At 51.8% G+C, this 26,120-nt stretch overlaps 1 protein-coding gene across 1 annotated transcript in view; it reads right to left on the bottom strand.

Annotated features, from left to right (window-relative positions):
- Nucleotides 1–26,120, bottom strand: part of CTDP1 (CTD phosphatase subunit 1) — a 41,445-nt gene that overhangs the window by 14,465 nt on the left and 860 nt on the right. The window contains exons 2-7 of the mRNA XM_017866092.1: nucleotides 24,053–24,057; nucleotides 14,563–14,624; nucleotides 11,072–11,186; nucleotides 7,647–7,730; nucleotides 6,822–6,915; nucleotides 4,914–5,042 (exon numbers count right to left, since the gene is read on the bottom strand). Coding sequence (XP_017721581.1) covers nucleotides 4,914–5,042; nucleotides 6,822–6,915; nucleotides 7,647–7,730; nucleotides 11,072–11,186; nucleotides 14,563–14,624; nucleotides 24,053–24,057 — 489 coding nt within the window. The remainder of the gene's footprint in view (nucleotides 1–4,913; nucleotides 5,043–6,821; nucleotides 6,916–7,646; nucleotides 7,731–11,071; nucleotides 11,187–14,562; nucleotides 14,625–24,052; nucleotides 24,058–26,120) is intronic.

The raw sequence follows: 26,120 nt of genomic DNA, 5'->3' as shown, positions 1-26,120 counted from the left end.
AAGACAGCTTTCCTCAGGAAGTTAAACTTCGATCCTTTTAATCCTGTTAAGTTCTCAGTAAAATATTTACTCTTAATGGCTTTAATTAAGCTCAGTTACATTTTTCCAGCTCTACGTTAGTTAGGACCCTCGGGAAGAAGCTACTCTGTTAAAGATCTACGAGTGAAGAATTTCAGTAACAACTTTCCAAGTTACATTTTTCTAGCTCTAAGTTAATTACGACCCTCATGAAGAAGGTACTCTGTTAAAGATTTAGGAGTGAGACGTTCTAGTAACAACTTTCCTATTACTCAACAGTAAAAAGTCCAGCGGCTGTCCAGGCTTCGGGAGGTGTGGCCAGCACCACTTCTGAGCCCCGAAATTGCTTTCAGAGGGGCCAGGCACCAGCCTCAGGGTCTCCTCTGGATGTCGAGTGGGGTACACTAACGCTACTGAGGCGGCAGAGGACAGTCAGTTCATGCTTAGACCCCCTTCCCCACTACATCAGGACACTGTCGCCTTCCAGACCACACAACTGAGAAACAGCCACATCATAACCAGACTCCAACTGTCTTCAGCAGGCCTATCCTGGAGATACTGAGAATTACATGAATTTTTTGGTTTCCCAGTGACTATAATCCATGCTGACACTCTACTGTAGCTTATTAAATGTGCAATAGCGTTATGTCTAAAAGAACAATGTACCTAGCTTAATTTAAAAATACTTTATTATTAAAAATGGATGGGCACGGTGGCTCAATGCCTGTAATCCCAGCACTTTGGGAGGCTGAGGCAGGCGGATCACTTGAGGTCTGGAGTTCGAGACCAGCCTGGCCAATATGGCGCAACCCTATCTCTATTAAAAATATAAAAATTAGCTGGGTGTGGTGGTACACACCTGTAGTCCCAGCTAATCGGGAGGCTGAAGCACAAGAATGGCTTGAACCCGGGAGGTGGAGGCTGCACGATATAGAGATCGTGCCACTGCACTCCAGCCTGGGCAACAGAGCGAGACTCCGTCTCAAAAAATAAAAAAATAATAATTTTATTATTAAAAAATGCTAACAACATCTGAACCTTTAGCACGTCACATTCTTTCGGCTGGTGTACGGTCTCACCTTGATGCTGACAGCTGCGGACTGATCAGTGGGAGTTCACTCTGCTGTACGGTCTCACCTGATGCTGACGGCTGCGGACCGATCAGAGGGAGTTCACTCTGCTGTACGGTCTCACCTGATGCTGACGGCTGCAGACTGATCAGAGGGAGTTCACTCTGCTGTACGGTCTCACCTGATGCTGGCGTCTGCGGACCGATCAGAGAGAGTTCACTCTGGTGTACGGTCTCACCTGATGCTGACGGCTGCGGACTGATCAGAGGGAGTTCGCTGAAGGCTGGGGGTGGCTGTGATGGTTTCTCGAAATAAGATGACAACGAAGTTTGTCCCATCAACCAACTGTTCCTTTCACAAAAGGTCTCCGTAGCATGCAAGGCTGTTTGACAGCATTTCACCCACAGGAGAACCTGTTTCAAAACGAAGGGCAATAGTCGTAGACCCTAACACTGGTTTACCAACTAAGTTGATGGAATCTTCCAAATCCTTTGTTGTCATTTCAACAACGTTCACAGCATCTTCTCCAGGAGCAGATTCTATTTCAAGAAACTTTCTTTGCTCATCTGTAAGAAGCAACTCCTCATCTGTTCGCGTTTCATCCTGAGGTTGCCAGAATTCAGTCGTCTTCAGGCTCCACTCCTAATTCTCTCACTATTTCCAACACGCCTGCAGCGCCTTCCTCCGCTGAGGTCCTGACACCCTGGAAGTTATCCATGAAGGTGAGAACCAACATCTTCCGAACTGAGGGTTGGAATCACCATCTTCTGAACTCCTGGTTGATGCTGTACTCTGACCTCCTCCCGTGAATCACAAATGTTCCTGGGGGCACTCACAACGGTGAATCCTTTCCAGAAGATTTTCTGTTTGATTTTCCCAGACTCATCAGAGGAATTGCCCTCTAAGGCAGCTCCAGCCTTAGAAGATGTAGTTCTTAAATAATAAGACTCGAAGGTTGAAATCATTTCTTGAGCCCTAGGTTGCAAGGTGGATGTGGTGTCAGTAGGCATGAAAACATTCTTCTCCTGTACGTCTCCATCACAGCTCTCAGGTGACCAGGTGCATGGTCGATGAGCAGGAATATTTCTGAAAAGAATCTCTTTCTGAGCAACAGGTCTCAAGAGTGAGCTTAGAATGGTCGGTAAACCACGCTGTGAACACAGGTGCTGTCATCCAGGCTTTGCTGTTCCATGGATGGAGCAGAGGCAGAGGAGATTTAGCCCCATTCTTAAGGGCCCTGGGATTTTCAGAAAGGCACCTGGGCACTGGCTTCAACTTAAAGTCAGCAGCTGCATTAGTCAGTCTCCAATGAGAGAGTCAACCTATCCTTTGAAGTCAGGCACTGACTTCTCCTCTCCAGCTATGAAAGTCCTAGACGGCATCTTCTTCCAATAGAAGCCTGTTTCGTCTGCACTGAAAATCTGTTGTTTAGTGTGTTTAGTTTCATCAATGATCTCAGCTCGATCTCCTGGAGAACTTACCGCAGTTTCTCCATCAGCACCTGCTGCTTCACCTTCACTTTTATGTTACTGAGACGGCTTCTTTCCTTCAACCTCATGAACCAACCTGTGCTGGTTTCCAGCTTTTCTTCTGCAGCTTCCTCACCCCTCTCAGCCTTCACAGAACTGAAGACAGTTGGGGCCTTGTTCTGGATTAGGCTTTGGCTTAAGGGAACGTTGAGGCTGGTTTGATCTTCTACTGAGATCACTACAACCTTCTTCTCAACAATAAGGCTGTTTCACTGTCTTATCATTTGTGTGTTCACCGAAGTAGTAGTTTTAGTTTGCTTCAGTAACTTTTCCTTTGCATTCACACCTTGGCTGTTGAGTGCAAGAGGCCCAGCTTGCAGCCTTTCCTGGCTTTTGGCGTGCCTTCCTCACTAAGCATAATCACGTCTACTTTTTAATTTAAAGTGAGAGAGTGGTGAGCCTTCCTCTCACTTGAACACCTACAGGTCACTGCAGAGTTATTACTTTGGCCTAATTTCAATACGGTCGTGCCTCAGGGAATAGGGAGGCCTCAGCACCGGGACAGAGACAGGCAATGGCCGGTTGGTGGAGCAGTCAGGACACACACAATCTACCCATTACGTTTGCTGTCTTATGTGGGTGTGCTTCATGGCACCCCAAAACAATGACAACAGTGACCTCAAAGATCGCAGATCACAATCCCCTAGAGCAGACAGAACACGAATGAAGCAACTATGACAACAGTGACCTCAAACATCACTGACTACAGGTCCCTGCTAACAGCAGAACACTACCGAGGAGTCTGAAGTACACGGGAATTTCCAGAGCGTGGCGCACATGCTGCTGGAGAATGACACCCCCAGCCGTGCTTGCTGGGCTGCCCCGAGCCTCCTCTCTGTGGACACACAGTATCCGTGAAGCACCATAAAATGAGCTGTGCCTATAAAACTCACTCAGTGCCCAACTTCACAGGCACAATAAAAGCAGGGAACAGTCACAACAACTCACGAAGGTGTATGTGTGCAGAATGTATTTTCATAAAGTCCTTACATCCCTCAAAATACCTAGTTTGTCAGAAAATAGGCATTAAAAAAACCTTAGTGAGTAGAGTAGTGGATATGAACGAAGCAATCGGAAAATGTCTAGTCACAGTTTACACTGCATAGGAGAATACATTGCTGCATAAGGTGCCATGATACGCACAAATGACTAACACAGTCAAAAATAGAAGCTGTTTTGTGGGCGAGGCCTGAATTCCGGCCCTAAAGGAAACTCCTGTGCAGCACGGCAGTTACTCAATTCTCTCCATTCTGCAAATAGCCTAAAACGTGAGAGTTTGTGCCACCTGGGGGATCTGTGCAGCTCACTCTGGCCACCAGACTGACGTACTAGGCCAAACTTAACCAAACTTCTTTCAGACGAAGCTTGTCACAAATTTGACTTAGGTGTAACTGTCATCAATCTGTCCCAGCTGTTGGTGCCACGCCCCACCATTCGGCAGTGGAGGGCGCCTGGCTCTGCGGTGCACCCTCCAGCCTGCTGAGCGTCTGCTATCGCGACCTGCAAGATCCCCAGGAATCTTTAGGAACTGCAAAGGTCAGAACTGACTGACAGGCCCCTGAACTCCCAAATCTAATGCCAGAGCCCATATACTATCTGTTCAACAGCAAACATTTAAAAAACAACTCAGTGTTGGTGAGGGCCTCCCTGCTGGCGACCGTCTAGGCCGACACAAGCTTCTGGGCAAGCCTCTTGGCACAGATATAAAGAGCCTTTGGTCTAGAAATTCAGTTTCTCTGGCTCCATCCTGAGGACACAGCTGAGGTGCAGGAAGGGTTCCGTGTGCATCAAACAGGGTTCTGCCCTTATCCTTCGTTTCTCCCTGTATTTCCTCTGGAGAATGCATGCTGACCACCTCCCAGCCTCTTCCTCCAGCCCAGTTCTCCCAAGCACAAACCCAGGTGTCCACCACCTGCCCCTGACATCCCAGCGACACAAAGGCATCCAACACCAACGTCCTCCCAACCAAGACCACCACTCTCAGGACACGTCTCACACCATCCACTGCACCATCCTCACAGGCTCGGAACGCTTACAGCCTTCCGGGCGGCCACACAAAGGGCTCCCGCACAAACAGCAGGAAGTGCGAGACACAGTGGGCACCAAGATGTCTGCCCGGGGCCGCAGATGCTACCCAACAGCCCAGCAGACACACAGCCCACACCCAGAACAACAGAGTCTGCTTTCGAAATCCAGGCTGACCTATGGGAAATCCTCTAAAAAACAAGGTAACACACTTTTGAATCAAAGCTCTAGGACCCATGGCTCCGGGACCCGGGGTGCCAGCTGCACTCACTTTATTCGACATCTGCTGACAGTGCTGCTCGGTTGTGTGGATCAGCGTCTGGTCCAGATCCACCATGAGCACCAGCTTCCGGTTCCGATGCAGTCGCTGCTGGTCTTCTCTTCCCAGCAGCTCTGCTTGCTACAATTAAACAGAAACAAGAAATGACAAAGTCAGTATGTTTGCATCCAAGGTAAAACTCCATTTTATCAAGAAACAGGAAACGAAATAAATGCGCCCCTCTCCAGCCCCCGGCGCTCCCCACGGCCTGCGCCCTACAGGCCGAGAGACAGGGCCGGGTCACCAACTGGGTCACGGCAACCTTGCTTGTGACCACGATTTTATAATTCAGTTAAATACATGAGCCAACGAAAACAGAGGGGAAGAGAAACTGGTTGTTTCTATCAAAGCCAATTCAATGGTATGGAGCACTCAATAAAAGTGAGCTGCAAAATTAACGAAGAAACCAAGTCAGCCGGCTGGGAAAAGGGAGACGCCGGGTGGCCCAAGCTGGGCAGCAGAGACTGGCAAGGGCCATGAGCTCAGAACCTCCCACGCTCAGCCTATTCCTGTGCCTTGAAGAGACCTGGGGGCCTGGCGACAGCGCATCAGGGTGCCCCTCCACGCAGGGCCCAGAGCAGTGCTAACAAGCGCCCAGTCACCCAGGCCTTGGGGACCCAGCGTGGGACACAGGACGTGATGTGCTAGGACTCACCACGCTGCCTTTCTCACTGTAACTGCCCCTCACTCCTCACAACAAAATCCTCGTCCCGCTCAGGGGGTACCTCCTCCCGTGCCCGTCCCTGAAGGGAAATGCACAGAGGGGCCGGCAGGTGCCGGAAAGACGAGGGGTACTTCGTCCTCCCTTCACCCCCAAACTTGCCTGCTTTGGTCTACGCACACACATTTTACATTCGTTTAAAGTTTGGTAATTCAGAAAACCCAGAATCCTGTATCTGGCATTTTGTTTTCCCATAAAAAGACAGACTGAAATTGGTGTCCATCATTTAAAAGCACGAATTTACCAAAATCATAACACTGCAAAGTGTTTTACCTATTCACAAAATTGTGCAGCCCTGAAAGTCTATAAGATCACAAACTAGTTTTTCTCGGCTCCCAGAGCATTTTCACCCATGGGATGAAGTGAGGTTGGGGAGACGGCGCCTGCCTCAAGCACAGGAGGTGCCCGGAGCCGCTGACCCACAGAGCCCCAGCAACTCCTGAAATACATACAGGAGGCGTAGACACTTGAAGATAAAAACCCAAATCACTCTTAACTGGGCACACGAACACCTGCTGCTTCTCTCCACCCCACATACCCGCCGTGGGCTCTCCTGTTAGCACAAGGCAAACACCCCTGGGATCCCCCAACCCACCCCTGCGTGTGCCCACTCTCCCGAGCCAGCTTCCCACTGGTACCAGCAGCAGCCACTCCTGTAGCCAACAAAGTGCTACCATTGCCCCCTCGCCCGACCCTGGCCACCGAATCCTTGCCATCATCTGCCCCAATAGACGCTTCGCCCTCCCAGCTCATCTGGCACACGCCTTGGCAGCGCGGCCACCTCCTGAGCTCCACAAGCAGCTGTCACATCCCTCCCCAGTTAGGACTTGGCTCGAGGAAACCCAGGCTGAGCCTGGCTGTTCACAGCTGCGGAACACGCAGGTCATGCAGCCTCAGGGCCCCGAGTCGCTTCTGCAGGCGGACTTGTCAGTGGAGAACCAAGGACAGCCGTCCCCGTTTCAGGAAGGCAGCAGCCCCGTAAGTCATCTGTGTGACGAGGGGTTGTTTCAGTAACAACGAAGACAACCACACATCAGTGCTTCTGCAGCCGCCCTCCTCCCACAGCCGCCCTCCTCCCGCAGCCGCCCTCCTCAGAGCACCACGCTTCCCCAACACGCAGTTGCTGACACCCAGCTCACCTCGGAGCTCACCATCAACTCCGGCACGCTGTGCACCATGGACACGGTCGCCGTGGACAGTGGCACCTGCTGCCTCCCGTTCTTACTCTGCAACCTGTGAGTGCAAGGACAGGTTCAGCACTTTCCACGGGGTCCCTGAGCACAGATGTACACTGGGCTCTAAGTGATGGGATTCCAGCTGATGTTTTAATGGACACAGGCTGCTATCTGAGCACAGAACTTGATTCTGTTGGCAACTGTGGAAACATTCTCCACTGTTTAAAGACAGACAGGAAAACTGGTGGAAATACTGAGCTCATGGCCACACTCATGAACACACAGAGCCACAGTTCTTCATGAAAACAAACTGCAAAGTCACACAGAAACAGAAACAGGCCCTCAACCATGAAAATGCAGAAAAAGTAGCTGCCGCACCTCCCACTGCCCAAGTGATAAATCCAAGAAACCACTTGGCATCGGAGGTAAAGCAGCCCCCAGCATGGGGGCACTTGGGGGGGACCAGCCAGGCTGTCCTGAGGGAGGCGCGGCTCCAGATACTCAGTAATCTGCATCTTCACAGTCAGGAGAAAACAGACAGGTCTCAGCCCTCCAGCACCCCCACTACCACAATTAAGAATGGCACGAGGCTGGGGTGACAGCAGAGCAGGAAGGACCGCCTCCTAAGGAAACCCACTGAGTGGGACTCGCGTGGGGCCCAAAGGAGGCATCTGCATCTGCCGCTGGGAAACCAAGGGCCTCACTGGGTCCCTAGCACAGCTTCTCGGCCTCCCGGGAGGCCGCCACCTTGAGCCCCAGCAGGCAGATCTCGCTTTTCTGGATACTTACTGGGTGAGGTCTTGGCCACATTCAGCACACAGGCCTTTCATGACAACCGGGTGGCTGCATCCTTCCAATTTCACCAGAACCGCTCTACAAAACACGAAGGGAAGAACACTTTAAAATCTCTTGGTTTATCATAAGAACCCTCCAGTACGAATTTTAAAATCTAAGTTTTCGTGCCAACACTACACCGACTCTTGCATAACCTTGTAAGCAGGTGGCCTCACCCCTTGAAGACTTTCCAGCTGCAGGTCTCTCTCACGAAAACGACACGCGAAAAACGACACGCCACCACGCCTCATCTATCAGATGACTTTCCACCTGCAGGTCTCTCTCACGAAAACAACACGCGAGAAACGACATGCCACCATGCCTCACCACCCCCGTGCCACCCGCGGAACAGCTGAAAACACTAAGGATGTTTAGTTCAAAGAGGAGACTTGGGGAGAACGTAAAAGTTGTCTCAAAATACACATTTATATGTGATCCTCTAACATCTGTGATAGAGAACTTATAAAACCTAAAACTTACATCATTCCCAGTCTAGAGAGAGGCTGACGCAACTACATTTTCCTAACAAAACTACTGTAATATTCTGGTTTTATATAAACACAAACTGTTTCACTTGTCCAAACAGTGGTCATCTGGCAGAAACCATGGAAGAAGTGCTGAAATCTGAAGGCCACAAGACCAGTGGCCGCCCAGCTCTCAGTACACGTCCCAGGGGCCCGCAGCCCCACACTCCCGCCCCAGCTGGGCTGCTCCGACCACCCTCACCTGCAGACATGAGGCCAGTCAGCACTCAGCGCCCACCCCTAGGTGCTCACAGCCCCACACTTCTGTCCCAGCCGGGCTGCTCCACCCACAGACATGAGGCTGCCCAACACTCAGCACCCGCCCCAGGTACTTGCAACCCCACACCCCCTCCCAGCTAGGCTGCTCTGAACACCCTGCCCCGCGGACACACATGAGGTAGCTGCCCAAGCTGCATCTGTCAACGGGACCTTTCCAGGCCGGATGCCCCATGGCCCACCGAGACGCCCATGTCATCGAGAAGGGCGCCAGGATCAGGCCGCCAGGTGGGAAACGAGGCGGAGCTACATCCTCCATGCCCACTGTGCCATGGTGGGCTGCGCTGGGAGACTCAGGGGCGGGTCTGCATCCTACATCCTGCAGGGAGACTCAGAGGGGCAGGTGTGCAGTCTGCATCCCGGAGGGAGACTAGGAGGGGCGTGTCTGCAGCCCGCATCCTGGAGGGGAGTGAAGGGGCCAGTCTGCAGCCTGCATCCTGGAGGGAGACTCAGAGGGGCGGGTCTGCAGCCTGCATCCCGGAGGGAAACTAGGAGGGGCATGTCTGCGGCCTACATCCTGGAGGTGGACTCGGAGGGGCGGGTCTGCAGCCTGCATCCTGGAGGGAGACTCAGAGGGGCAGGTCTACAGTCTGGAGGGAGCAGAAGGGAAACTCAGAGGGAAGAGTCTGCAGCCTGGAGAGGAGCAGAAGGGAAACTCGGAGGGGCACGTCTGCAGCCTGGAGGGAACAGAAGGGAGACTTGGAGGGGCGGGTCTGCAGCCTGCATCCTGGAGGGAGACTCGGAGGGGCGGGTCTGCAGCCTGGAGGGAAGCAGAAGGGAGTTCTTCCTGGGGAGGAGGATGGGCGTGTGCAGATCGCCTGGGAGAAGGAACGGTGCTGAGGAGACACCACACAGTGTGGTGTGGGGCTCTGTGCCCTCGGGGATGGAGTGGGTTGCCAGTGACCATCAAGAATCTGAGCTCCTCTGGGTCCTGGAACCCTGATCCTGACCCTGTGAGGAGATAAGGTGGCCCTGCCCCTGCACCTCCTCTGCCCTCATCAACCCCAGGGCCCATGACACTTCCCGGCCCCCACAAGCTCACACAGAGCCTCCCACCAGCCCCCCAGGAGGAAAACCAGACACAACTAAGTCAGAATCAGAAGAAACAAGAGGAAAGAGAGAATCATTTAAAAAAAAAATCACAGGCCGGGCGTGGTGGCTCACGCCTGTAATCCCAGCACTTTGGGAGGCCGAGGCAGGGGGATCACGAAGTCAGGAGATCGAGACCATCTGGCGAACACGGTGAAACCCCATCTGTACTAAAAATACAAAAAAAAATTAGCTGGGTGTGGTGGTGGGCACCTGTAGTCCCAGCTACTCAGAAGGCTGAGGCGGGAGAATGGCGTGAACCCGGGAGGCGGAGTTTGCAGTGAGCTGAGCTCGCGCCACTGCACTCCAGCCTGGGCAACAGAGTGAGACTCCGTCTCAAAAAACAAAGAAAAAAAATCACAAGGCGAACTCTGTCGAGAAATCTATTCTGTAAATCCACAATTCTCAGAAGTAGTTTAAAAAACTACTTCTTATTGGTTAGAAGAATCTAAATGTTTACACTCAGGTTGGGCTTTCCCAACCCAAATATGAAACCTCCTGAGCATGGACACCACAGCACACGGGAAACTCCACACCTGACTCCATGGGAAGGGCAGCAGTCAAAGCTTTGCTCATGCATGAAACTATTAGAAGTGTTGTGTAAAATTACCTTCAGGCTGTGTGTATACAGTGCATATGCAACATAATGGATTCTGCGCTTGGACTCGGGTCCCATCTCCAAGATATCTCATTACGTATATATGCAAATATTCCAAAATCCAAAAAAAAAAAATCCGGAAATCCAAAACACTTCTCTGTTCCCAAGCAGTTTGGATGAAGGAGACTCAGCCCTTATGAGGTTTTTTCTTAAACCAGACAACAAAATAGTGATACCTTGTCTGAAAAAGTGTGTTAAACTTTCTAAGGTGACAAGTATGATTTCTTTAATTTTATCAAAGTACTTTACAATGAATGATTAGAGTTCTGCCCTAAAATGCCCAAATGAGCAGACTTAACATAAACAACCCAACCTCTGAAAAAAAAAGAAAAGAAAAAAAAGAAAAAGAATGCACAAACCCCACACTGGACCATCCTCCCTCCCAGTCACCGCACCTGGTCAAAGACACTACCAGGCTTCACAGGCCTCAGGGACACCTGCTCCCTGCTTGCTGAGGCTGCGGGGGCCATCCCCGCCCAGGAGTCTGCGTCCCCACCGCCATCACAGCTGCACTCGGGACCTCCACATCCAGGCTCCTCCCCGGTGCCTGGCATCCTCCAACCTCCACCGCCAACTCCCCCGCTGAGCTGTTTTTGTCCACCCACAGGGCTCTGCGGCCCCACCACCAACACCTAAACCCAATCCTCCCAATGGCCCCACGTCCTTCCCCTAGGCACTGCTCCTCCAGTCCTAGCAGCAACCCGACTTGGGAGCCCCAGCCCCTCTAACAAGCTTCCCTGGTCTCCAGCTGACATCATTTTGCCATCAGCCTTCTGCAAGGAAACCCTGCACAGTTCCTGCCCCACGCAGGACACTAGCTGCGGGCTACTCACTCTACCCTCCGTCCCACGTAGAACACCAGCTCGCGGCGGGCTCCTTGTTCTACCCCCTGCAAGGTGAAGAGAGGGAAAGGCGACTGCGGCAGCACCCGATGCTCCTGCCCCAAGGCTGCAGGTGCAGCTCAGGTCTGAAGATTCGCGGGTCTCCGTACCTGACGACTTCCGGCTCAGTCTGTGTGTGTCCCTTGCAATGCTGGCTGCAGGTGTTAAAGACACAGGGTAAACCAGCTCATTCAGCAAGGAGGAAGCACGTTCAGGGCGAGGACACTGCTGCCTCCTGCTGTGACCTCTCCTTCATGTGCACAGCTAACGGGCAGTTTGTATTTATTTGCTTTGCTCATTTTTAAACTAAAACTACGGCTTGGGAAATATTTTTTTCAGGAATCCTCAAATATGGTCTAGGAGGATTTTGCCAATCTCTCCTAAACATGTTAGCATGAAGAAAGATCTGGGATGTCTCTAGCTTAACCAAAAAATAAGTGTTGTTTTTTTGTAGAAATTGACAAGTTGGTTCCGAAATTTACATGGAAATTCAGGAAACCTGGAATCTCAATTTTGAAAAATAACAGAGAACTTTTACTACCTGACTTCAGAACTTATCAGGCATACACTATAAACCCATGGAACACAGGAGTCTAGAGAGACTCAAAGTCATGACCAACCGACAACCAACCAAGGTGTCCAGCAAATTCCGTGGGGCGGGGGGTCACCTTCTAGCCAGTGGGGCTTCACACAAACGGATAAAAGGCTGCCAAACGCCTGCAGAGTGGATTCTGCAAAGGTTTTCTCCACTGTTCCCCACCCCGAGTCCACCCTGGGAGCTGTTCACTCTTCGCCTGCTTCCAGTCTATCCTGGGAGCTGTCCACTGTTCCCTAGCACGAGTCCTGCCTGGGAAGCTGTCCACCCTTCCCACAGCCTCAGTCCACCCTGGGAGCTGTCCACTCTTCCCCACCCCGAGTCCACCCTGGGAGCTGTCCACTCTTCCCCCAGCCTGAGTCCACCCTGGGAGCTGTCCACTGTTCCCTAGCACGAGTCCTGCCTGGGAAGCTGTCCACTCTCCCACAGCCTCAGTCCACCCTGGGAGCTGTCCACTCTTCCCACAGCCTCAGTCCACCCTGGGAGCTGTCCACTCTTCCCACAGCCTCAGTCCACCCTGGGAGCTGTCCACTCTTCCCACAGCCTCAGTCCACCCTGGGAGCTGTCCACTCTTCCCACAGCCTCAGTCCACCCTGGGAGCTGTCCACTCTTCCCACAGCCTCAGTCCACCCTGGGAGCTGTCCACTCTTCCCACAGCCTCAGTCCACCCTGGGAGCTGTCCACTCTTCCCACAGCCTCAGTCCACCCTGGGAGCTGTCCACTCTTCCCACAGCCTCAGTCCACCCTGGGAGCTGTCCACTCTTCCCACAGCCTCAGTCCACCCTGGGAGCTGTCCACTCTTCCCACAGCCTCAGTCCACCCTGGGAGCTGTCCACTCTTCCCACAGCCTCAGTCCACCCTGGGAGCTGTCCACTCTTCCCACAGCCTCAGTCCACCCTGGGAGCTGTCCACTCTTCCCACAGCCTCAGTCCACCCTGGGAGCTGTCCACTCTTCCCACAGCCTCAGTCCACCCTGGGAGCTGTCCACTCTTCCCACAGCCTCAGTCCACCCTGGGAGCTGTCCACTCTTCCCACAGCCTCAGTCCACCCTGGGAGCTGTCCACTCTTCCCACAGCCTCAGTCCACCCTGGGAGCTGTCCACTGTTCCCTAGCACGAGTCCTGCCTGGGAAGCTGTCCACTTTCCCACAGCCTCAGTCCACCCTGGGAGCTGTCCACTCTTCCCACAGCCTCAGTCCACCCTGGGAGCTGTCCACTCTTCCCACAGCCTCAGTCCACCCTGGGAGCTGTCCACTCTTCCCACAGCCTCAGTCCACCCTGGGAGCTGTCCACTCTTCCCACAGCCTCAGTCCACCCTGGGAGCTGTCCACTCTTCCCACAGCCTCAGTCCACCCTGGGAGCTGTCCACTCTTCCCACAGCCTCAGTCCACCCTGGGAGCTGTCCACTCTTCCCACAGCCTCAGTCCACCCTGGGAGCTGTCCACTCTTCCCACAGCCTCAGTCCACCCTGGGAGCTGTCCACTCTTCCCACAGCCTCAGTCCACCCTGGGAGCTGTCCACTCTTCCCACAGCCTCAGTCCACCCTGGGAGCTGTCCACTCTTCCCACAGCCTCAGTCCACCCTGGGAGCTGTCCACTCTTCCCACAGCCTCAGTCCACCCTGGGAGCTGTCCACTCTTCCCACAGCCTCAGTCCACCCTGGGAGCTGTCCACTGTTCCCTAGCACGAGTCCTGCCTGGGAAGCTGTCCACTTTCCCACAGCCTCAGTCCACCCTGGGAGCTGTCCACTCTTCCCACAGCCTCAGTCCACCCTGGGAGCTGTCCACTCTTCCCACAGCCTCAGTCCACCCTGGGAGCTGTCCACTGTTCCCTAGCACGAGTCCTGCCTGGGAAGCTGTCCACTTTCCCACAGCCTCAGTCCACCCTGGGAGCTGTCCACTCTTCCCACAGCCTCAGTCCACCCTGGGAGCGGTCCACTCTTCCCACAGCCTCAGTCCACCCTGGGAGCTGTCCACTCTTCCCCACCCCGAGTCCACCCTGGGAGCTGTCCACTGTTCCCCCAGCCCAAGTCCTCCTGCCTGGGAAGCTGTGTGACCCCTTGCACAGTGACCCTAGGCTGCCACCAAGGACGGGGGCCTCCTGCTCCAAAGAAGGGCTGGTAGCAAGGCCAGGTGCCACCTGCCATCCCCGGCACAGGTCTAAGAGCGAGTGTGAACTGGCCCTGCTTCCCACAAACAGCCTCCCTCGGGCCATCACCTCAGCCTGAGGTCTGAAGAATGTTGACTATAAGCTGAGTTGGGCGTGCACTGCCTGCTGTCACCAACAGCGTAATACGAGTCAGACAAGAGCCACTGCAAAACCGAGGTGCCACAGATACCTACAGCAGATGCCTAGTTCTGCATGAGGAGGCAGCTTCTAGAACAGCACCACAAGCTGAGGAAGCAGGTGAGGGCTGGAAATGATAACCACGCAAGGTCCCGGTGGCAGAGCCAAGGCCGGCTCCTGACACCAAGGGCACCTGCGCCCAGTGCACGTGGGCAGCACTCCCCAGGCTCTCAACAACGTGGACCAAACGCAGACCTTCCGTAGAAAATCGTTCGCATACTGGCCACATCAGAGTCACGTAATTTTCTGTACTGGGGTAGAAAGATTCTGCCTGTTTTCTTCTAGTGGAGGCTCTGCTCCCCCAGAACCCCTGTAGTGGCTGGAGACACTCCTGGATGTCACACCTGGAGGCAGGGACGCTGCTCGGCATCCCACAGCATGCAGGACACTGCCAGCCAGGCCACCTGGCTCAGAATGTCTGTGTGTGCAAAGGCCGGGAAACCTGCTTGCAGACAGGGAGCAGAGAGCAACGTATTTCGTTTCTTAATATGAGTCATTTCTATACTTCGTCTTTGCAGACACTGACACAAAACAGGGGTGAAAAGCCCTGAACGCTTCCACTCCAGCCTCCATGCTCCAGCCCCCACGCTCCAGGCAGAGAAATGCCTCCACACCTTAAAAGGGGAGTGACACCCTGTGGATTCTTTAACACGGATACAGGATACACAAGCGTAAAAACACCCCAACCAAAGAGCTCAGCCCAAAAATGTCAAATCAGTCACCAATAAATGTTTTCTGGTTTGTCCTAAAGAAAATCCATGAGAAAGCCATGATATGCAATTTCTAAACAAGTTATCTTCCTCAAAATGCCCAAGTAGAGTAAGTACCCAACTCTCCGGGGTTCTGGGCTCTCAGCTTTCCCAGGGGAGGTCCGAGGGCACAGGTACATCAGAGAGGACTATGGGCTGGGCCTGGACCATGGACGCCATCACCTCTGAGCATCAGCTCCAGGTGGGTCCAACCTTCTCCCTTCCTTCTACAGATCAGGAGGGCTCCAGGGTCTTCCTTAAGTTCCAACATTCTGAGTATAGAAATGTATTTAGAGGGAAGAGTGTATTTTTTGCACCTAGACCTTGGGCTTCCAAATGCCATTCTCCACTAAGAGGACGCAGGACTTGTTAAGAGAATGGTTGATTCCAGGACTGTGGCCAGGAGAGCAGCAGCCACGAATCTGTTACGCACACAAAGCGGCAGTGTCAGCCGCCGGGAACCAGCACCATGGGGATCCCGCCAGCCACAGGTGGGATAAACTGTGTGTCAAGGCAAATAAGAACAATAACAGATTATAAGCCATTAAAGAAAATAAGAAGCCATGAGCCTGCACTGCTAAATAGGCATGTTAATAACTTGTTCTTTTTTTTTTTTTGAGACCGAGTTTCGCTCTGTCACCTAGTTTGGAGTGCAGTGGTGTGATCTCGGCTCACTGCAACTTCTGCCTCTGGGGTTCAAGTGATTCCCCTGCTTCAGTATCCTGAGTAGCTGGGACTGCAGGTGAGCACCACCACGCCTGACTATTTTTGTATTTTTAGTAGAGATAGGGTTTCACCATGTTGCCAAGGCTGGTCTCAAACTCCTGACCTCAGGTGATCCGTTCACCTTGACCTCCCAAAGTGAACGGCTCATGCTGGGATTACAGCATGAGCCACTATGCCCGGCCTTACTTGTTCTTATGGCAGAAAGCCAACCAAAAAATGGAGAAGAAATGCTGGAATTGAGAACACCACCCCTGGAGTATCATCCTAGAAATAAAGCGATTCCAGCAGGAATCACTGACAGATACCCACAAGGCGGGTCAGCTTGGTAAGAGTGTAAGGTATTCATGTAGCAACAAAGTATATCTTTCAAGTTACTGAATCACAACAGGAAAAGTAGTAAGTTTTTGCAACAGACACCAACTTCACCAAACGCAGGCTCTGGGACAGTCTTATCAGAGTGCATTGCTGTGATCTAACTGAGGGACGTCCTACAAAACCAGGCAATGATAGACACCGAAAGAAAGACGGGCGGAGGAGCTGACTCATGAGGGTTCAACCAGCGACGCCACGTGGGGCTCACGGTTTGCTTTTGTTACAAAGGACTTTAAAAGGACTGCCGGGAAATCTGTAGAGCAGGAAACCGCACTGTGTGGACGTTCATTTCTGATTTTGGTAACTGCACGGCCATTATGTAAGAGAACGTCTTTGTTTTCAGGAAACAGAAGTATTTAGGGGTGAAGTGACATCACACCTGCAACTAACTGTCCAACTCCAGAAAAAAGTGCGTGTGCGTGGGCAAAGATAAGCAAACTCAGCAAAGCATTAACATTCGCGGAATCTGGGGTGAAGCTGGTGTGAGAATTCTGTGCACTGTTACTGCAACTTTGAAGTCAAAAATTATGTCCCAAAAGAGCTCGAGTGGTTGGGTGTGGTGGCTCACGCCGGTAATTCCAGCACTTCAGGAGCCCGAGGCAGGATCACCTGAGGTCAGGAGTTCCAGACCAGCCTGGCCCACATGGTGAAACCATCTCTACCAAAAATACAAAAATTAGCCAGGTGTGGTGGCTCACGCCTGTAATCCCAATACTTCAGGAGGCTGAGGCGGGTGGATCACCTGAGGCCAAGAGTTTAAGACCAGCCTGGCCAACATGGTGAAACCCTGTCTCTACTAAAACCACAACAATTAGCCGGGTGTGGTGGCGGGCGCCTGTAGTCCCAGCTACTCAGGAGGCTGAGGCAGGAGAATGGCTTGAACCCGGGAGGCGGAGCTTGCAGTGAGCTGAGATCGCGCCACTGCACTCCAGCCTGGGTGACAAGAGGGAAACTTCATCTCAAAACAAGAAATAAACAAACAGCCTGAAAGGAACAAGTGTTGTTGTTTTGTCTCCTCTGTAGCCACAGGGGTAGGAGGGTGCTCCAGCACCAGCCCCAGGCTGGAGTCCAGTGCTGTGCACACAGCAGTGCAGTCGTCAGCTGTGGCTCACACTCTGCACCTGGTTTAGTCGCCCAAAGCCCAGACGCAGCCCTCCAGGAGAACCTGCACAGCGGGGCTCTGGCAGCGGTTCCTGAAGCCGTGGCTGTAAAGCACAACGTGTGAGGAATGTGAAGAAGAAACAAGGGCCGTCCAGCCTGATTCCCAGCGTGGCACACATCCACACAGAGCCACGGCTGGGACGCTTCAACACTGCCACTGTGGTCTAGAGCGAGTCACCCAACAAAACCAGTTCCCAGCACAGCTCAAAACCACGTGGTGCCACGTGCACCACACCATTCAGACCCTACTGCCCTCTCTGCTGGCTACATTCAGACTCTACTGCCCTCTCTGCTGGCTACATTCAGACCCTACTGCCCTCTCTGCTGGCTAAACAGACCTGCAACGAAGGTCCTTGCCTCAGAACCTCAACAGACCCCAGGGAGCCATGGTGTCAAATGCTTCCAGTGTGAAAACACTTTAACCCCCTGGTGGTATGCTCAGGACAAAAGCCAACTGCCATGGAGCAGGCCCGCCAGCGAACTGAAAGTCAACGCGATGCTGGGCACCGACTCGCTAACTCTGTCATTCCCACCAGTTCACAGCACAAAAAATGCACCAAAACAGTATGACACCAGCGTTATTCACCATTGAAAGCGCCATAGGCAAACTACTCTTTCAAAAGCTACTTCAAAAATATTACAAATATTAAATGAGTTAAATTTTAGCTCCCGTTCCTCTTAAAATTGTAAGGAATTTTGTACATATATGATGCTAAATATATATTTAAAAATCTATCAAGACCATCTCTTCATAATCTTTAAAAGGTATATTTATCCTTCAAAAAATATCACCTGAATCCTTTGAAACTCATCGGTTCCATTCTCTCTACATTCTTTCTCCACGAAATATAAACAGCAGTTTTTCTGAGACAAAGAACTTATTTCAGTTTTGATATTTGTGCACTTCTAAAATACACATAAAACGGAGAATTCATCCATTCTTCTGTACCCAGATACTAGATGATTTCATGTAACCCACTTCAAAACTAACTTTAAAGGAACCATGAAAATGGAGGCAAATCTGAGAACACACAACATTTCTGAAACCTACCAACTATTTCCAGGCGGACATGCTCCAAAGGCCTTTATCTAAAAGATTAGATCAGAGATACCTAAAAATCACGACAAACGTAAATCACAGATGAACACAACCAAGGAAGGAACAAGGCCCAGTGGTTTTCTGTTAGGTGAAAAGTGGGAAAAACAAAGCAAAGCACCTGAAGTGCACCTTACCACGCTCAGCGGGCAGCAAACCGGCAACCCCGCGTTTCAGACACAGATATCTTTTCTAAAGCATCATTCTTTAAATAGTGCAGGCAGCAACAGGGAAGAATAAAATTATTCTAAGGAATTAATTATTAGAATTATTAATAATAAAATTATTCTAAAAGACTTACCAGTTCATCAAGATTCTCGGTACCCGGATGAAAACGAACTCTCCTTATTTCCAGGACCTGACCCTCAGATGACGACGTTCATGCAGGACTGAACCACATTTACAATTTCCGAAGCTTCTACTCCCCAATCACAGAATAAAGTGGGGAACTAATCTTGGGTAGTAGCCTATTCTAACTTCATTACTATTTCTCAAAGATTCCTATTCTAAAATCTACAAAGCAATAAAGATAGATAGAGAGCAATGTTTCTCCTGCTCTTCTATAGCACCCTCACACCCCGCACTGGCCAATGCAGACTTTAGCTCTTCCTGCAGACCAGCTAAAGGCATAGGTGAGGCCAGTCGACATCATCAACCCTCGCACATGGCCTCCACTTGTTAGTTCTCACTGGTCACCGCAGGCTCCCTGATTATTTTAGGTAATTTCCCCTTTCTTTGGAGATTTAAATATCTCCCTGTGAGTGAGTGGGAAAAAACCAAAGCAAAGAAATGTGTAGGAAAAGAAAGACTTAAGTTTCTGAAAGATGGTGACCTGTCAGAATTCCTATTAAAATAACTGTACTCCACTAAACGCTACTGTGCTAGCTACTCCCCTACACTAGGAATCTCCATGGCTGAAACCTGGTCTACAGAGAGCAGCACGCGGAGGACCAAGGACAGAGGCTCTCTCAAGGCCCTAAGCACACCATGAGGTGCCTGCACCGTCCTCACCTGGGCCATCAAACTCCATAAGGGGCACTGCGAAGAAACGAGGACTAGAGACCACGAGGTGCCTGCACCGTCCTCCTCAACAGAACCCTCACACCCCGTAAGGGACAGGGCAGGTCCAAACTTCTTGGAACCTCAGTTTCTTTCCTATAGAGTGAGGAGGCTCTTCTGCCAGATAGGATGAAGCCTGACAAAACATATCATCTTATTAAAGATCAGAACAACAATCTAGTGACTATTGTAACTTCACCCAAATGCACTACTTTTAAGTTCCTAGAATGGTTCTTTGTCTAAAATAACCACTCATGTGGTTAGGATGAATGCTGTTGATAACAACAATGAAGGCAACAAGCGCACGGACCCACCTTGCCTGGCTGGTGCTGGTGCTTTTCACAGATTCACTCACACCTGCTATTTACAGAGGAAGGTTTTACAGGGCCACAGGTTCCATTACCTCTCTTCACTGTGCTCTGCCTCAGTAACCAACACTAGGCGACACAAGACTCACTCACACATACCCACGTGGGATTCCTTCTGTGCTAAAATTCCGTGCTTTAAAGAACTGTTTAGACTGACGTTCTGATCTACGCTCAGGACCAGCACGTCCTCTGCTCCTCGGCACTGTGAGCACGCTGGCTGCTCGTGTACAAGCAACAACCACACCTCTCAGTTTCTCAAACACAGTCTCAGCTAAACAAGTTACTGTCAAGCAGCTGGTGGCCAGCAGGGTCAGGAGCCACCTTCACTAAGCTGACAGCACACGAGCGGACGCTGGAGCTCAGCACACTCAGGCTGCTGCCGCTGTCTGCTCTCTGCAAACTCCAGTGTAGCAGATTTAATGCTATGTTTTCAAAGATACTTCCCGTTATTGCTGAAAATAAGTACGTCTATAAGCCCTGTGAAAGGATCAAGACGAAGAAACAATAATGGGGCAGGCACCCCCCAGTCCCAAAACCATCCTGGGCGGGAAGCTAATTCACAACGCCTGTGGGGCGAACACAGCGACCAGACCAAGCCTCAAGAGAGCCACGCTGTCCTCCCCCCAATTCCACAGCCCGTCGGCAGTGTCCTCGACAGCACCCTCGGGAAACCTGATTTCCCAAGACTTTCTCCAAAGGCCCCTGGCCAAGCAGCCACCAGGGCACGCAGGCACCACTAAGCCCTTGAGGGACCAAAACTGTGTGGCCATATCAAGGGTTTCACCCAAGCCAGAATTCCACCATCAGATCGCCTGCGCGCTCCTCAGGCAGCCATCCCGACTNGGAAGGAACAAGGCCCAGTGGTTTTCTGTTAGGTGAAAAGTGGGAAAAACAAAGCAAAGCACCTGAAGTGCACCTTACCACGCTCAGCGGGCAGCAAACCGGCAACCCCCGCGTTTCAGACACAGATATCTTTTCTAAAGCATCATTCTTTAAATAGTGCAGGCAGCAACAGGGAAGAATAAAATTATTCTAAGGAATTAATTATTAGAATTATTAATAATAAAATTATTCTAAAAGACTTACCAGTTCATCAAGATTCTCGGTACCCGGATGAAAACGAACTCTCCTTATTTCCAGGACCTGACCCTCAGATGACGACGTTCATGCAGGACTGAACCACATTTACAATTTCCGAAGCTTCTACTCCCCAATCACAGAATAAAGTGGGGGAACTAATCTTGGGTAGTAGCCTATTCTAACTTCATTACTATTTCTCAAAGATTCCTATTCTAAAATCTACAAAGCAATAAAGATAGATAGAGAGCAATGTTTCTCCTGCTCTTCTATAGCACCCTCACACCCCGCACTGGCCAATGCAGACTTTAGCTCTTCCTGCAGACCAGCTAAAGGCATAGGTGAGGCCAGTCGACATCATCAACCCTCGCACATGGCCTCCACTTGTTAGTTCTCACTGGTCACCGCAGGCTCCCTGATTATTTTAGGTAATTTCCCCTTTCTTTGGAGATTTAAATATCTCCCTGTGAGTGAGTGGGAAAAAACCAAAGCAAAGAAATGTGTAGGAAAAGAAAGACTTAAGTTTCTGAAAGATGGTGACCTGTCAGAATTCCTATTAAAATAACTGTACTCCACTAAACGCTACTGTGCTAGCTACTCCCCCTACACTAGGAATCTCCATGGCTGAAACCTGGTCTACAGAGAGCAGCACGCGGAGGACCAAGGACAGAGGCTCTCTCAAGGCCCTAAGCACACCATGAGGTGCCTGCACCGTCCTCACCTGGGCCATCAAACTCCATAAGGGGCACTGCGAAGAAACGAGGACTAGAGACCACGAGGTGCCTGCACCGTCCTCCTCAACAGAACCCTCACACCCCGTAAGGGACAGGGCAGGTCCAAACTTCTTGGAACCTCAGTTTCTTTCCTATAGAGTGAGGAGGCTCTTCTGCCAGATAGGATGAAGCCTGACAAAAACATATCATCTTATTAAAGATCAGAACAACAATCTAGTGACTATTGTAACTTCACCCAAATGCACTACTTTTAAGTTCCTAGAATGGTTCTTTGTCTAAAAATAACCACTCATGTGGTTAGGATGAATGCTGTTGATAACAACAATGAAGGCAACAAGCGCACGGACCCACCTTGCCTGGCTGGTGCTGGTGCTTTTCACAGATTCACTCACACCTGCTATTTACAGAGGAAGGTTTTACAGGGCCACAGGTTCCATTACCTCTCTTCACTGTGCTCTGCCTCAGTAACCAACACTAGGCGACACAAGACTCACTCACACATACCCACGTGGGATTCCTTCTGTGCTAAAATTCCGTGCTTTAAAGAACTGTTTAGACTGACGTTCTGATCTACGCTCAGGACCAGCACGTCCTCTGCTCCTCGGCACTGTGAGCACGCTGGCTGCTCGTGTACAAGCAACAACCACACCTCTCAGTTTCTCAAACACAGTCTCAGCTAAACAAGTTACTGTCAAGCAGCTGGTGGCCAGCAGGGTCAGGAGCCACCTTCACTAAGCTGACAGCACACGAGCGGACGCTGGAGCTCAGCACACTCAGGCTGCTGCCGCTGTCTGCTCTCTGCAAACTCCAGTGTAGCAGATTTAATGCTATGTTTTCAAAGATACTTCCCGTTATTGCTGAAAAATAAGTACGTCTATAAGCCCTGTGAAAGGATCAAGACGAAGAAACAATAATGGGGCAGGCACCCCCCAGTCCCAAAACCATCCTGGGCGGGAAGCTAATTCACAACGCCTGTGGGGCGAACACAGCGACCAGACCAAGCCTCAAGAGAGCCACGCTGTCCTCCCCCCAATTCCACAGCCCGTCGGCAGTGTCCTCGACAGCACCCTCGGGAAACCTGATTTCCCAAGACTTTCTCCAAAGGCCCCTGGCCAAGCAGCCACCAGGGCACGCAGGCACCACTAAGCCCTTGAGGGACCAAAACTGTGTGGCCATATCAAGGGTTTCACCCAAGCCAGAATTCCACCATCAGATCGCCTGCGCGCTCCTCAGGCAGCCATCCCGACTCCCCAGCCAGAACTCCACCGTCAGATCGCCTGCGCGTTCCTCAGGCAGCCACCCCGACACCCCAGCCAGAATTCCACCGTCAGATCGCCTGCGCGTTCCTCAGGCAGCCACCCCGAAACCCCGTTTCTGACACCTGCGTTTCTGACCCGTCAGCTGGGCAGGACCTGCTCTCTCTCACCAGGAACCACGGGGTTCCATCAGCGCCAGGGGGTCCGTGTTAAAAGTGGGAGACTCTTTTCAGCACAAGTCCAGGAGCAGATTCCGGACCTCCCCTGCCCTCACACACAGATGAGCTGAAGCCAGGGTCGGAGCCTCCTCAAAAGCAGTTGTGGATTCTGCCGTGCTGGTCTGTACAAGTGCATGTTATTTGCATAACCTGAAAGGGGTGCTCTAAGGATCAATACACAATAATCAGTCTACAAACATTCAAAGCAAACTTCAACCAAATGCTTGCTCTCCCAGATAAAGATCTCAGGAACCTGTAACTTCAAGAAAACTTTTAGAGGTGGTCAAGATAAGTCAATTCTAAAACAGCCCCTGTGCAATTCTGAAAACTTGCTCAGTAAAAGTCAAACACCTGGGCTGGCGAGCAGAGTTACTGACGGTTTAAGGCAGTTCCTCTTCCCTGATGTCCTCACCTTCCAGCCTCCAACTGGTATGACACCACAGAAGAGAACCATGGAGCTGCTGCTGGAAATGGCCACACCAGCAATCAGAGAAAAAAAGAAAAACACGGGAAAAACCTTTCAAGTGAAAGTACTGTGACTCAGGTTCTCTGGAGGAAGGGAGATACTTTTCACCGACCAACGTCCCAGAGGCATCGCGGGGACGAGAACTAAACTCATGCCCATTACCTTCCAACATCAGGATGGAATTACGCCCAATATTCTCCACGTCATCAAAAAGCGGCACAATCTGTTACAGGAAGACTTCCATATATCATCAGTCCCTCAGTCTCCACGGGGGACGGGCTCCAGGACTCCTTCAGATTCTGCAGATACTCAGGTCCTGCAGTCAGCCTGGAGAACCCATGGATCCAGAAAGTCAGTCCTCTGTATAAACAGGCTGGGCTCCACACCCAGTAAACAGTGTCGGGCATGGAACCCACGGATGCGGAGAGCAGACGATTTACTGAAAAACATCTACATAAAGGTGGCCCTCGCAGACCAAACCAGGTTGTTGGAGGGTCAGCTGCAAAGGGTACAGAGCTGCTGAGCTGGAGCTCATGTCCTGGAGAGATCCGTCACTGTTGGGCTTTAAGCAAAAGCTGGAGCTCATGTCCTGGAGAGATCCGTCACTGTTGGGCTTTAGGCAAAAGCTGTGGAGATTTCTACCTGCAGCTCTCTACAGAGAGACGTCGGCAAAGCCACCACAAGTCTACACTGCAGGGCGCTACTCCCATCACAGGCGTGCTGCCAGAGAAACGCACTTGTAACCCCCACCCTGTTCACAAAATCTGTCAACAAGTGACTTAATCTAGTAATTTTCAACTGTGTTCCACAAAGGTGCAGCAGGCATTTTGGGGAGGCCAACACATACTGGCTACCAACGGCAGCCCGCCAAGCCAGGGCAGCGTCCTCAGGACCGAATGGAGCCGCCGTCAGCAGCATGGACTCCTGCGGCAAATGCACCTCCTGAATTCAGCTAGCTAACAACCGCGAGGCAGGAACCTGATTCCAAACAGACGACCAGAACTGCCAGGGCACACGCACACAGGGCTTCAGACTAAAGCCTTTCCAGCCGCTCCTTCCTGGATCTATGGCACCCATGCCCACTGCAAGGGCAGGAACACCTCCGGAAATGCTGATGTCACACCACTACACTCCCCAGAATGCTCATAAAACCCGTCTACAAACCCACAGGAGTACACGGAAATGGGAAAGGAGGCATCTTAAATTCCAGGTAACACCACCTGTGGCTTTCTCTAAGGCAGGGATTCACCTGCCACCAGTGGACTGGAGGCAGACAGACGAGCCTCCTGGAACTAGAGGAACACCTAGTGCCACACAGACGCTCTGAGGAGAAATGACATCACATCAGTGTCTCAAAGGGCCCTGTGACGAACCACTGCTGTGAGGTACCCCAAGATCTCAAACAGCACCTCCCTGTAAAACAGTACTGACTGCTGGGAACCTGCCATCAAACTAATTAGTCGGCTGATTGATGCACTGGGTTGTTTTATTCACTAGACTGACTGAACATGGAGTTTCAACACTACCTAGTCACATAACCAAGCTATTCACCTGTCTGGGTCAAAGTGGCCCTTTCTGTACAATCAGAGGAACGGAACGAAACCTCAGTAGGGCTCTTCCATCCTGGGGTTTTCTGCCCCGGGAACACACCAGCACTGGGGTCTGCCTCCACAATTCTCGCAGGTATGACCAGTGCCCACTGAGGAAGCCGTGCCGGCATTTCCTGGGAGGCACGGCCCTCAACCTCCCAGCCCCACCCACCAGCACGCAGGGGACAGGAGTGGGTGCCCGTGCAGAGGGTCGAGGACCCAGGCTCTGTCTCCAAACGAAGCGGAGCCAGGACGTTCTGGGGCTGTGATGGGAAGACTCCTGTCCCAGTCCTCATTCCTGCGGAACCAGGTGCTGAGCAGATCCTCAACAAACACAGGGCCAGGGCAAGCCACAGGGACGAGGAACGGCGGCTGTCGAGGAGGGAGAGACTGGCATCCCCAGAAGGAGCGGCATCATTCCCAAACGGAGCTCACGCCCGGCCCACTGCAGGCTGGAGTGCCCCCTCTCCCTGGAGTTTCTGTTCTGACAATCAAAACCACCACAGCCAGGCGCACACGCGTGCCCACGTGCCTGCCCATCCCAGAACACAAGGGTCGATTCAGACACGGCTGGACGCTTCGGTGTCACGGAAACACATCCCGGAAGGGGTTCTGGAGTCAGAGCACAGTTGCGGACAGCTGTGGAGTCTGTCACACGCCCGCATCACCTGAAGGAGCCTGCAACAATGCCCACCGTGGTCAACCACGGGGCCACTGCCTTCGCTGCAGGCCTGGGTTCCGCCCGTTCCTTAGCCACGAAACAGAGCTGCACCAGGTTTTACAACTGCGTTTCACAAAGTTTACAAAAATTTAAAGATGTGCACACGCCCAACAGTTTATATTTCAATAACAGGTCTGGAGCCTGCCTGATGACTCCTGTGCTCACAGCCACCCATGAGTTTTCCCAAGTCACAAAGGTGGAGCTAAAGGAAGGGGCGGGGACTATCACTGCAGAAGGAAAAAACAAACACCATCGCTTTCCCAAACAGTAACTTCGTGTCGCTACGCAGGACCCTTTCATCTCAAAATGCTCCCCGTTGGTAAAACCACAGGTGGTGACTATCCAGTTTTAGGGGAAAAGCGCAGTGCCCGCGTCCCGCTTTATCTCCCCGTCCCCTGGGCGCCCCTGCCCACGCGGCCGCACCAGCCCGGCCGGTCCCCCAGGACCCCTCCCCGGAGCCGCCCGCCCTCG

Source organism: Rhinopithecus bieti, unplaced genomic scaffold, assembly GCF_001698545.2.
Source record: "Rhinopithecus bieti isolate Rb0 unplaced genomic scaffold, ASM169854v2 scaffold_84002, whole genome shotgun sequence".
NCBI lineage: Eukaryota > Metazoa > Chordata > Mammalia > Primates > Cercopithecidae > Rhinopithecus > Rhinopithecus bieti.
The sequence above is the reverse complement of the archived record's forward strand: the minus strand, read 5'-3'. Positions and strand labels throughout refer to the sequence as shown.